This window comes from Schistocerca americana, chromosome 4 (assembly GCF_021461395.2).
Source record: "Schistocerca americana isolate TAMUIC-IGC-003095 chromosome 4, iqSchAmer2.1, whole genome shotgun sequence".
NCBI classification, from domain to species: domain Eukaryota; kingdom Metazoa; phylum Arthropoda; class Insecta; order Orthoptera; family Acrididae; genus Schistocerca; species Schistocerca americana.
The window spans coordinates 823,910,931-823,925,248 of record NC_060122.1 but is presented as its reverse complement, the minus strand read 5'-3'; the positions used below and the strand labels follow the sequence as shown (position 1 = coordinate 823,925,248).

At 40.7% G+C, this 14,318-nt stretch overlaps 1 protein-coding gene across 1 annotated transcript in view; it reads right to left on the bottom strand.

Moving 5' to 3' along the window:
* Nucleotides 1-14,318, bottom strand: part of LOC124612275 (autophagy-related protein 2 homolog A) — a 492,429-nt gene that overhangs the window by 213,609 nt on the left and 264,502 nt on the right. Inside the window, exon 22 of the mRNA XM_047140377.1 lies at nucleotides 836-1,020. Coding sequence (XP_046996333.1) covers nucleotides 836-1,020 — 185 coding nt within the window. The remainder of the gene's footprint in view (nucleotides 1-835; nucleotides 1,021-14,318) is intronic.

The following is a 14,318-nucleotide window of genomic DNA, read 5'->3' as shown; positions in this document are numbered from 1 at the left end:
TGTTCTAATATGGCCTGCCCAACATACCTGTTTCAATACACAGATCCCCTATAAATTATCAGTAAAATTTTCTCAGCCCTTAGCGATCACAATAATATTTTATGCAGTCAAATTTCTATTTTTGTCTTAGTGATACCTCATCACGGTGTATCCTGTTCATAATGCAAGAAAAGCATTCATTTCCATATTCATTGATAACAATCTGCAGAATCTATTAACCACATCCCCTGGCAAGGCTGATGTTATTTCCTGATATTCACCTTTTATAGGAAGCTACTCACTATAACAATGTTATGTTCTTCTTAATTATCCTTTCAATGCATCCTTTTTCCAAAATTGAATGATTGCGCTCCCTCTTCATCCCTCTATGGCACATACTTTGAATTGACTTATTCCCATCGGCAAATCTTCTTCAGTGCTTTAGCTAGTCTATACCTTCACTGTACGGAACACTTCTTTAAATGAAAATGGCACCTGGTGAGACAACTTTTAAACACATGCAAAAGACTATTCAACTCTCCATCTTGTCATGACTGTAAATCAGAGAGTAATGACACACACATGCATGCAGCAGCTGCTCAGAACATGAACTATCTTCCAGCAGAGGCAGGCACTTCAAAATCAGATGAGACAACTACATCTAGGTCTGCACTTCTAGAACTCTGTACATAGCATCCAGTAGTCAAGCTGTTGCTTCATTCATGATTTGTACAGAGTTCCAATTTCTGTTGATCTCTTCCCAGCTGTCACTTTTTTCTTTTCCCTTATCCCCCCTTTCAGCGTTCGTGTCAAACTGGAAACATTACTGTCATGAAATAAGTTTTAACAAGTTCACCTTAAGATTGAGAATGCTGTCATCAAGCTGTATCTTGATGGCCATTGTAAGCATGTCTCCTCCTGCAGCAGAATGGTTCACTAGTGCTTCTCCTTCAGACTTGTATATTGTTAGATCTAGATGGCTTGGAGGTGGTGATCCGTACATTCTGAGAGGTGGTGCAATTGTAGGTGTCCGTACTAAACCTGTGGAACATGCGAGTTTAACCTAGATCTTATACATTCCTGAAGACTGAAAATAAAGGCACAAAATATAAGATGTCACAATTTCTTAAAATAAACATTCTTTGCAAACAAAGTTGACAAACAAAATTTATCTGTAACACTCTGAGTGAATTTAGGAAATAGATTTATTGTTGATTTAGGTCAAGAGCTACAGGATACTGCTACAAACAATAAATAAGTTAATTGTTAAATTCTAAGTTAATTGTTAAATTCTAATGGCACAGCAAGCATCAAAATCAAAAGACTAAAAATAAATTAAGCTTCAGAGAAGGTCTCACAAGTGATGGACAAGATCACCACACAGTTTGAATAACCAGGACAAAAACACTTACTAACAAAGTAGATCATTCAATAGAATTGTATAACAGTTTGTTAGCAAAGTACAGTAGTTTTCAATCACACTTATAAAAATTTGAAAAATCTTGCCCAGAAAATATAAACAGTGAACTTACATGCCTGCAAAACTTATGTGTACATTATAAAGTTGACGTACTGGTGCTTCTTATAGTAATAGATAAAACTCATGTATTAAAAGCTTGAGTGGTGCATACATTTGAATTGCCACAAGGAGGTATGCTACAGCCAAGAACCAGATTTAACCATCTGTAGTGTGTTATCCTCACACCCAGTCATTCCCCATTCCACTGATGATAGAGTTTCTACGTGAATATCCAGTTTACAGAGTGCACGGACTTGGGAGGGGAAGGGGCGTACAATGTCACGGAGTCTACTATAAGCATCCATAGCAGAGGCTCCTCCTAATTTCCTACTCTGAATTCTGCACCCAATGATGATGATGACAATAATGATAATGACTGTCAGATTTGAGTGCACAACATTATGGGTATCAAACTGAATAACTCTCACTCTACTATTACCTAAAATGCTAGTCGCATACTCATTTAGATCGAGAACACCCTTCTGTCAGTATACAAAATACAATCAATTAAAACATGTTTCACTGACAAAAGTATATAACAAGCAAACTAATAGGTGGGCAACTGCATCAAACATTCATGGAGTGAGGGCAGTATGTGAAAATGTAAGAAGATGTAAATATCTTTTTTGTGGTTACTTGGAGGTACTCCATGGTCATGTTAGGGAATGCATATATCAGAGCTTATTGACACTCACATAAAAATTTTGTTTTCCTACTAGCATACTAATTTTTAGTTCATCAGCATGGTAAAGGGTGCAGCGGAACAGTACACTGTGCTAATGTCAGGTACCCACAATCCTCCCTTGCCACTCTAACAGCCATTTCATTCACCTGGATTTTCACCTTTCTTGGTATAAACTTAATTCCACTACCTTTCCTTGCTGCTATAACTGGCAAAGGGTATTCTTCATATTGTGGGCAGCTTTGTCTACTGGGTAGAACTGCTGGATGGTACAAACAGCAAATTGGAAATTGGTGTATATGTGGAATTTCTTGCTTCAGTCATGTCTCATTTGCTCCAATACCTTCAAGATTTCATATCATCTAGTGTTGAAACAGTGAATTAATTTGAAAGATGAACCCTGAAGACACTTTTAGGGAAAGCCACTGGACAGCCACACTAGCCTTTGTCCAGACCCATATGGGGTATCATGGATAGTGTCAGAACTTTATACAGGAAAGGGGACCGGGCCAGAGAGGGGGATTCTAAAACAGCCGTTTTTTTTCATAACTGATTCAGTGAGTCTGAAGAAGTGTCATGCCCCAAGAACTAAATTTTATATGGAACAAACAAAACTTACTTCTTCTCTAAAAAGCAATAATTGTCAACTCAATACTCCTTTGAAGGTAGATTATTTGGATACCAAAGAGGTAAGCATACATAATTTCAGTATGCAATATAAATCTTTTATATTATTATTATTATTATTATTATTATTATTATTATTATTATATACAGGTTTCATAGAAGTTAGCAAATAAAGTAAAAAATATTCACAAAAGTTATTCTTTGCTGCATATAAACAAGAATAATTAGCAAAAAAATACAATTGATGTGTAGTCTCGGGCTCTCCCAGTGAATCAGGTGTTTGTATTGTTGTTGAGTTTCCAGACAGGTGCAGCATTGCTTGCTATCATATTCATGTGATACCTGAAGAATGAGCATCTTTGCTACATTCCTCCTTTATGTTATTACTACCCCACCCCTTTCTCCACTACTGGCCGCACCACCATGCTGGGTTGAGTGGCAGGGGACACCACCACTTGGAGCTGGGTGAGAACTATGGTTCCTCAGTACTCCTGTGACCTGTGTTGTGCGTGGAAGTCACTCTTGGCTGATGCTGTGATTTTAGGTGGCTGACTACTGAGTCCCAATCTTTTCTGAGACTCAACCCAGTGTCTCTCTTGATCAACCTGTCAGGCACTTGTATTTTAACTGCCTCCTTCAAAAAACAGTCTCAAAATGACAAGATCTACCTTAGCACTTCTATTTTTCCATACTTCATGGAGTCCCCTGTAGCCATGCAGTGTTCTGCAACCACAGATTTTGTCGGCTGCTTGAGTTCGGTGTGTCTTCTGTGTTCCTTCTGTCTTTCTTCAATTGTTCCTTGGGTCTTTCTTCCCTAACTCACACTTTACTGCACATACATAGAATAGGGTAAACACCCCATTTACAGTGCCCCAAATAATCTTTCACTGTACGTAACACAGTACACGTTTTCAAAGGTGGACAGAAAACGCATTTGGTGTTACGTCAAGTCAGGATTCTGCAGATTTTGTTCGATACTTTGCCAGCATTCAGCAGATATGCCATTGCCTTTTCCTCCTCGTCGCTTTGTGACTAATGGGTTTGTACTTTCTCCCTGGAAACACTTCGGATTTCTCTCTCATCATATCTGTTCTTCTTGAAAAAAGGTGACTAAGGTGGTTAAGGTCACTTGGTACGCTTTCTTCATCCAACATTGCATGGGCCCTGTGTTGCAGTACACATATCACACCCTCATGTTCTGAAGAATGATGGTAGCTGACAGTGAGGAGATACAAATCAGTGTGACTGGGTTTCCTGTACACACTGTGTCCTATAGTGCCATTCATTCTGTGCTTGACTAAGACGCCCAGGAGTTCACCATTCTCTTTGACCTCCATGATGAATTTGATACTGGGGTGCAGAAAGTTCAGATGTTGGAGGAACTACTGAAGTCTTCCACTCTCATGTGGCCACATGACAAATGTTTCATCAACATATGTGAAAAAGCATGTAGCTTCAGTGCAGCAGTTTCCAGAGCTCTCTCTTTTAGGTTCTCCATAAACAAGTTTGCCACAATTGGTGACAAAGGACACACCATGGTGACACCATCAGTTTGTTCATAACAGTCACCAGTGAAGATAAAGTTTGTTGATGTGATGACAAATTCAAAGAGATTAGTCATGGTTGGGTCGAACTTCTCCCTGATCAACTTCAAGGAATCAGCAAGCTGTATGTATGAAACCAGGGACCTAGAAATGATGGAGAGGCTTCGTCCTACCGTAGCCCTCAGTGGTTCACAACCACACAGCAAGCCACAGCAGTCCACCCACACCACCGCCACCCCACACCAAACCCAGGGTTATTGCGCGGTTTGGCTCCCAGTGGAAACCCCCCCCCCCCCCCTCTCGGGGGGGACAGGTATGAGCTGCATTCTGGTGAAGAGGGATACCACATCATCAACGCTCACCACACCAGGTCCTGGTCATGGAGGCATAGCTCTTGCACCTGTTGAATGAAATGTACAGGGTTCCTGATGTGATACTGACATTTATTGGCATAGGGGCCTAATACAGGCATTAGGTGTATGGCCAGCAGGTACACTGGTGTGCCTATGTTAGTTACAATAGGACTTACAGGAACATCCCATTTGTGAACCTTTGGTAAGCCATAGAAACTTGGTGGTGCAGAAGTTCAATAGTCTTCTTCTTCCCCACTCTGTTGGTCGGATCTCCCTTCAATTTTTTGGATTCTGGATCCTCGAGTAGTTCATACATTTTGTGACTATACACTGACAGTGGTAGTAGTACACTGGATTTCCTTTGTCTGCAGATAGAATGACTATTTCAGGATCGGTCCATAGTTCTCAAATGGCAGCTCTTTTGTGATATTCATCTTTAGTAAGATGGCTCTAGGGAGTGCACTGCACGTTTTCCAAGGTATCTCTTCCACATCGTCGCTTAGGAGGGTGGAACATCTGGCAGCAAGAGAACAACAGCTGCACGACGAGCAACAATGACAAACCATATTCAACCACATAGGGAAAGAGATCGATGAAGCAGCAGAATTAGTTTTGGAAAAGGGATTCAACTTCACACCAGCACTGACTGCTAGGGCTGTTGCAGATTTTACCACTGGTATAGAATAAGTGTTTTCCACCCTCCCTACAGAATCTGCAGTATTTTGTAACTTTGACCGCAAGCTGCTGCACAACCAAGGCTCTACAGCTTACCAAAGGTGCACAAATGGAACGTTCCTCTACTCCCTATTGTAAGCAACATAGGCACCCCCACATATCAGATACCATACACCTATCGGCAGTATTAAGCCCCTAACTCAGTAAATATCAGCACCACATCAGGAACTCTGTACATTTCACTCAACAGATGCAAGATGTACACCTCCGTGACCAAAACCCTGTGGTGAGCTTTGACATGGTATCCTTCTCCACCAGAGTGCTGCTTGCTGATTTCCTGAAGTTGATCAAGGAGAAATTCAAATCGACGATGACTAATCTCTTTGAATTTATCCTCACATCAACATTTTTTCTCTTCACTGGTGATTGTTACAAACAAATGAATGGCATCACTATGGAGTGCCCTTTGTAACCAGTTGTGGCACACTTGTTTTTGGAGGACTTTGAAAAGAAACTCTGGAAACAGATGCACTGAAGCCTACATATTTTTTCACATATGTTGATAAAACATTTGTGGCGTTGTCACATGGGAGTGAAAGACTTCAGGAGCTCCTCCAACATCTGAACTCTCTGCACCCCCGTATTAAATTCACCATGGAGGTGGAAGAGAATGGTCAACTCACCTTATGTATGTTTTAGTCCAGTGCAGAATGAACAGCACTATAGAACACAGCATGTACAGGAAAGCCAATTCCACTGATTTGTATTTCCATGCTGTGACCTACCATCACCCTTCACAGTGTGAGGGTGTGCCATGTACCCTGCAACACAGGATCTGCGTAATATCGACGAAGAAAGCCTACCAAGGGAGCTTAATCGCCTTAAGCACCTTTCTCAAGAAGAACAGATATGATGAGAGACAAATATGATGTGCTTTCACGCATAAAGTACAAGCTCAGCAGGAGGAAAAGATAAGAGGCAAAGGCAATGGCGCATCTGCCGTACACTGGAAAAAATCTAACAAAAATCGGCAGAATCCTGATGTGACATAATACTAAATACATTTTCAGTCGACTTCCAAACATGTGTGCTCTATTACATGTGGTGGAAGATGACTTGGGGCTACATAAACCAGGTGTTTACCGTATTCCATGTAAATGTGGTAAGACGTATATCAGGGAGATTGTATGGACAATCAAACAAAGACACATGGAACACAGGACATACACCAAACTCAAGCAACCAACAAAATCTACAGTTGCAAAGCACTGCATGGCTCCAAGGGACTCCATGATGCATGAAGAAACAAAAGTGCTAAGGCAAACCTCATCATTTTGGGTCAGTGTTCTGAAGGAGGCAACCAAAATACAAGCGGCTGATAGGCTAATCCACAGAGACACTGAGTTCACTCTCAGCAAAGCCTGGGAAGGACCAGAGTTCATCCCAAATCATTCTACCCATCACAGTGTGTGGCCGACAGTGGAGGAAGGCGCGGGGGATGATAGGAGTTTATAGGAGGCGGGATGAAGCAAAGACACTCATTCTACAAGTATCACCTGAAGGTGATGGTAAGGTACACTGTCAAAATACTGTGTTACGAAAATGACTGCACCCAGCCTGACACCCAACAACAGTACACATGATTCTGCCATTCAAAATACTCTGTTTGCTTACAAAGCTTCACATCTGATCATAGTAATATGCTATTTCTTGCACTGTGTTCATATCTTTCCTAATGTCTACACACACCACTGAAGTGTCATCAAATATGTTTTGTATGCTGCATTTGTCTATTGTGTATCCTTGCCCAAAATTCAACTAGATGAAAGTGAGAAACCACCCAAACAAACCTGGAAATTGGCTTTCAAAATTGACTCTTAACAGCCTAAGACTAAACCAAGATTGTCTTCCCCGTATTGAGCACCCATGCCACGTGGGTTGCTGAATTCTTCACCTATGATAGCATGTTGTGCTGTTCTGCACCCCACAGACCCAGAGAAATTACAAACTTCTTTTTGATCCTGATATTTCACTCTTTTTTCCTTTTTGTTGACTACAAAACAGTTCCTCTTTACTATAGAGAATCCTTTAATTTTCCTATATGTGGCAGCATGTTTCTACAGCTTTGCATTTCTCCTCTAGCCAGTCATGATTTGTAGTTTTGCACTTTTAGCCACTCTCATTTTCCAGTTACCTGCATTCATTTAACTGCTTCAGTTGCTCGATTTTTAGATTAGGGTAAATATACTTTTAATTCCATAGATCCACTATGAGAAGATCCTCAAGGGTGTAGAACATGTCATGAAAACAAAACATAAAAAGTGTATGCTAACGTGTATTTTACAGATACTAATTGAAATGGTCTTGATAGATGTGGAATCAGAAAAATCGGAAATCTATTTTCATTTTAGAGGTAACACAAACTTTTCATAAACATGTAAATGTATGTATACTTGAATGCTTAATATAATTTTTATTTTGAGGAAAGGCTACAAGCAAACCAAGCATAGAACGGAACAGGAAGAAGAAGAAGAAGAAGAAGAAGAAGAAGACGAAGAAGAAGAAGGGGGAAGGGGAGAGGGGGAGAGAGAGGGGGAGGGAGGGGGGGGGGGCGAGAGAGAGAGAGAGAGAGAGAGAGAGAGAGAGAGAGAGAGAGAGAGAGCGAGCAAATCATCAGCTTACTAAGTCATGGTTACCAGATGTTAACATGATCTACCTACATATGGTTAAAATGACTGCTAAAAGCAAACCAGGGGAAAGAGAGGTATGAGTTTTGGAGAACACTAGTAACTCAAGAAACAATACTGCCTTTATGACCTACCTTAGAAAACAGGTTGGAGAGAACAAAAAAATGGCTCTGAGCACCATGGGACTTAACATCTGAGGTCATCAGTCCCCTTGGAGAGAACAAAAACCCACCTTTATAGTATGTGTAGATTTAAGAAAAGCTTTTGACAATTTTCACTGGAACACACTTTTTGAAATTTTGAACTTATCATTGGTAAAATCCAGGGAGAAAAGGCTATCTACAGCTAATACAGAAACAAGACTGCTGTTACAAGAGTCAAAGGACATGAGAGGGAAGAAGTGGCTTAGCAGGGAGCAGGGCCCAGTTAAGTCCCAAGTGGCACAAGATGGCTTGAGGGGTGCCAAGTTGAGAGATATCTACACAAGACATATCACAATTAGTAGCAGCCACATGGGACACTAAGCTGTGAGAGGCCCCAAAGTGCAAGATTTGTATATAGTGTATATCACAATTAGCAGTAAAAGTGTATGAGGGAACAAGGGGATAGGGAAGCACCACATGATAAGTCATTTGTGTGAAAAAAATGTTCTAAAACTTGCAGCATGTGAGACAGGGTTGCAGCCTATCCCTGTTGTTATACAATCTATACATAAATTTGAAAAAATAATTAAAGAATAGGAGGAAGAAATAGAAACATGAAGGTTTGTTGATGACAACATAATTTTGTCAGATACCCGGTGAGTGGAATGTATAAAGTCTCGAAAACAGGTCGTACAATGGACATCACCAAAAGTAAAATAAGGGATTGGAATGTAGTAGAATTAAATCAGGTGATGCTACAGTAATTACTTTAGAAATGAAACAATGAAAGTGGTAGGTGATTATTGTATCTGCTGACGAGCAGCGCTTACTTCAGGAGACCCACTCCAGCCTCTGGTAGTTGGAACTTGATCATGCAAAAAGAGTCATAATTTGAAATATCTGGGGGTAATCTTTAAAATCCAAGCCACAAACCAATCATACTCGAGTCTGAATATACTTTTAAATCACCCAGTCTCTCAAGAAATTTCAAACTTCAACTACACAAAACACTGACCCAACCCATAGGGCCGAATGGTTGCGAAACTCGGGAGTGTCTGGAAAAATGACTTAAATATTCTTCTAATTTTTTAAGCAAAAAGTCTTAAGAAAAATCTATGGTCTGGTACAAGATGCAGTCACTGGTAAGTGGAGGATTTGTCATAATTATGAGCTGACTAACTCTACAATAGACCAAACACTGTAGGCACTTTGCGAAGCAAGCAGCTATTATGCACAGGACATTTTGCTTGGGTGGATAAACACCAATGTCCTTTGAAATCCACAGATTTTACTTCCGGTGGAAGAAGACCACTAGGAAGACCACAGAAAAGGTGTAGAGAGAGAACTCATGGGAACTTGCTGCAGATTGACACAGAGGTGAAACAGAATCCAGTGGAAAGAGGAGTTTTGTAGATGATGAAGAAATAGATGAAATGTATGACGAGATAAAAGAAATTATTCAGGTAGTGAAGGGAGACGAAAATTTAATAGTGATGGGTGACTGGAATTCGTCAGTAGGAAAAGGGAGAGAAGGAAACATAGTAGGTGAATATGGATTGGGGGGAAGGAATGAAAGAGGAAGCCGCCTTGCAGAATTTTGCACAGAGCATAACTTAATCATAGCTAACACATGGTTCAAGAATCATAAAAGAAGGTTGTATACATGGAAGAACCCTGGAGATACTAAAAGGTATCAGATAGATTATATAATGGTAAGACAGAGATTTAGGAACCAGGTTTTAAACTGTAAGACATTTCTAGGGGCAGATGTGGATTCTGACCACAATCTATTGGTTATGAACTGCAGATTGAAACTGAAGAAACTGCAAAAAGGTGGGAATCTAAGGAGATGGGACCTGGATAAACTGAAAGAACCAGAGGTTGTAGAGAGTTTCAGGGAGAGCATAAGGGAACAATTGACAGGAATGGGGGAAAGAAATACAGTAGAAGAAGAATGGGTAGCTCTGAGAGATGAAGTAGTGAAGGGAGCAGACGATCAAGTAGGTAAAAAGGCGAGGGCTAATAGAAATCCTTGGCTAACAGAAGAAATATTGAATTTAATTGATGAAAGGAGAAAATATAAAAATGCAGTAAATGAAGCAGGCAAAAAGGAATACAAACGTCTCAAAAATGAGATCGACATGAAGTGCAAAATGGCTAAGCAGGGATGGTTAGAGGACAAATGTAAGGATGTAGAGGCTTGTCTCACTAGGGGTAAGATACTGCCTACAGGAAAATTAAAGAGACCTTTGGAGAAAAGAGAACTACTTGTATGAATATCAAGAGCTCAGATGGCAACCCAGTTCTAAGCAAAGAAGGGAAGGCAGAAAGGTGGAAGGAGTATATAGAGGGTCCACACAAGGGCGATGTACTTGAGGACAATATTATGGAAATGGAGGAGGATGTAGATGAAGATGAAATGGGAGATACAATACTGCGTGAAGAGTTTGACAGAGCACTGAAAGACCTGAGTCGAAACAAGGCCCCGGGAGTAGACAACATTCCCTTAGAACTACTGATGGCCTTGGGAGAGCCAGTCATAACAAAACTCTACCATCTGGTGAGCAAGATGTATGAGACAGGCGAAATACCCTCAGACTTCAAGAAGAATATAATAATTCCAATCCCAAAGAAAGTAGGTGTTGACAGGTGTGAAAATTACCGAACTATCAGTTTAATAAGTCACAGATGCAAAATATTAACATGAATTATTTAGAGGCGAATGGAAAAACTGGTAGAAGCCGACCTCGGGGAAGATCAGTTTGGATTCCGTAGAAATGTTGGAACACGTGAGGCAATACTAACCTTATGACTTATCTCAGAAGAAAGATTAAGAAAAGGCAAACCTACGTTTCTAGCATTTGTAGACTTAGAGAAAGCTTTTGACAATGTTAACTGGAATACTCTCTTTCAAATTCTGAAGGTGGCAGGTATAAAATACAGGGAGCAAAAGGCTATTTACAATTTGTGCAGAAATCAGATGGCAGTTATAAGAGTCGAGGGGCATGAAAGGGAAGCAGTGGTTGGGAAGGGAGTAAGACAAGGTTGTAGCCTCTCCCAGATGTTATTCAATCTGTATATTGAGCAAGCAGTAAAGGAAACAAAAGAAAAATTCGGAGAAGGTATTAAAATTCATGGAGAAGAAATAAAAACTTTGAGGTTCGCCGATGACATTGTAATTCTGTCAGAGACAGCAAAGGACTTGGAAGAGCAGTTGAACGGAATGGACAGTGTCTTGAAAGGAGGATATAAGATGAACACCAACAAAAGCAAAACGAGGATAATGGAATGTAGTCAAATTAAATCGGGTGATGCTGAGGGAATTAGATTAGGAAATGAGACACGTAAAGTAGTAAAGGAGTTTTGCTATTTAGGGAGTAAAATAACTGATGATGGTCGAAGTAGAGAGGATATAAAATGTAGACTGGCAATGGCAAGGAAAACGTTTCTGAAGAAGAGAAATTTGTTAACATCGAGTATAGATTTAAGTGTCAGGAAGTCGTTTCTGAAAGTATTTGTATGGAGTGTAGCCATGTATGGAAGTGAAACATGGACGATAACTAGTTTGGACAAAAAGAGAATAGAAGTTTTCGAAATGTGGTGCTACAGAAGAATGATGAAGATAAGGTGGGTAGATCACGTAACTAATGAGGAGGTATTGAATAGGATTGGGGAGAAGAGAAGTTTGTGGCACAACTTGACCAGAAGAAGGGATCAGTTGGTAGGACATGTTTTGAGGCATCAAGGGATCACAAATTTAGCATTGGAGGGCAGCATGGAGGGTAAAAATTGTAGAGGGAGACCAAGAGATGAATACACTAAGCAGATTCAGAAGGATGTAGGTTGCAGTACGTACTGGGAGATGAAGAAGCTTGCACAGGATAGAGTAGCATGGAGAGCTGCATCAAACCAGTCTCAGGACTGAAGACCACAACAACAACAACAACATGTTAAGTACATGATTATTGTTATTTGGGCAGCAAAATAATTGATGACAGCTGAAGTAAAGAAGATACAAAGAAGGACAGACAACAGCAAGAAATGCATGTCTGAAGAAGAGAAATTTGCTAACACCAAAATATAAATTTAAGTGTTAGGAAAAATTTTTATGAACATATTTGTCCACATTTATATATTATATGCAAGGGAAATGTGGAAAATAAACAGTACAGACAAAGGGAGAAATGCTGTGTTACAGAAGAATGTTGCAGATTTGAGAGTAGACTGAGTAACTAATTGTGATGTACAGGTTCTGTCCCAAGTGTTCCCAGAATGAGTTTTGGTAGTTTGCAATGCTGGATAGTGGGGCAAAGCTTCAGATGGAGAAATTGGTCGGGGATCTAAGCTTTGAAATGAGACTAGTGCCAGTCACCTGCAGGCAATTGTTGAGGCCTCATGCTCAACACAGATGTATCTACTGCACCCTCGGCGAGCACAATATGAACCAGTCTTTGGAACAGCATTATATGCTCAAGTTCTGTGTGAAACTGGGGAAAAATGGGGTGGAGATACTCAAAATGCTTCACAATGCCTACGGTGATGGGGCAATGAAACAAAGTCGAAGTTTCATGTGGCACAAGAGGTTCCAGGAAGGTCGAGAGACCATCAACGACAACAACCGCTCAGGTCCCTTGTCGATGTCACAAACAGATGACTTGGTGCAGAAAGTGCCTCAAGTTGTAGATAAGACCAATGATGAAGTGTTTGGATGATTGCAAAGGAGTGTGGAACACCCAAAACAATCGTTCACCCATTTTAACTGTGGATCTTCAAATGAGGAAAGTCTGCACAAAAATGGTGCCAAAAGTCCTGACGAGTGACATGAAGGAACAACATTTGTTGAAGTGCCAGGAATTGCATGAATGCTATAAAACAGACCCAGAATTTTTGGACAGAGGAATCACAGGGGACAAGATGTGCATTTCTGAGTATGATCCCAAAACAAAGCGTCAGAGGAGCAAGTGACACACCAAGGAGTTTCATCACCTGAAAAAAGCAACGATGAGCAAACCATGAATCATGACAATGCTCGTTGCATTTTTTGACAGAAATGTGTGGTTCACAGTGAATATGTGCCACAAGGACAAACAGTAAATTGAAAAGAAATTGCAACAAATGGATCGTGCACCATGACAACATGTCAAGCCATACCGCACTCTGTGTCTCTGCGTTGCTGGCCAAAATGAATGTGGCAACGCTGTCCCAGCTGCCGTACAGCCCCGACCTCACATCAGCAGGATCAAAAGAAACCTAAAAGGAACTCATCACGGGGCACTGGTAGCGCTAAAAGTAGCTTTGATGACCGCACTGAAGGAGATACCCATTGAAGACAGCCAGGGTGCCTTCAATGAATGGGTGAAGCATTGGCAATGGCGCATCGAAGAAGGGTGAGAATATTTTGAAAAGTCCTGAAAAGATTGTAAACTGACATTGAATAAATGATTTTTAAAAAATCATTCTGGGAACTTCTGGGACAGACCCTGTACTAAGGTGTTGAGCAGATATTAGGCATATAAACAAGACTGAAAACATTGGTAAGCTTTCAGACAATGTTCTTCTCCCGAGCTGATACAAGACACACATCCACAATCATAGCTACAATGTCACTGCCAATACTGATGTACACATACTGCAGCTCAATTGGGACAATCAATCTCCAGCTCCAATAAAATGTTGACAATGTGTCACAGTCACTATTTTTTGGGTGCTACTAAGAGAACTGAAGTTTTGCCACAACAGCCAGGAAAGCCTTAAAAGTTGGAAGTAGCCAAAATATTGTGATGACAGTTGTGGCAACTGACCTGTTCAAACACTGTTAACGCAGCTGGGACGAATATTGCAATAGCAATGACACAGCAGAATAACTGTGCTACAGCAGGACCAGCTTGCTGGTTTCCACACCTTCAAGTGGGACTAAGTTATACTGTATGTGCTTAGAAGTGGTACATCGATACAACAAGCAAGCACCTAACCAATATAAATGCCCATCATTTCTTATCAAAGGTGGTCCAGTATGACAGGACCAACCACAAGGAGAGGGTCACCCCAGGTGATGGAGCGATACGGTTCTGCAAGCAGCCACCACACTTTTGAGCCTTCACTGCATGCT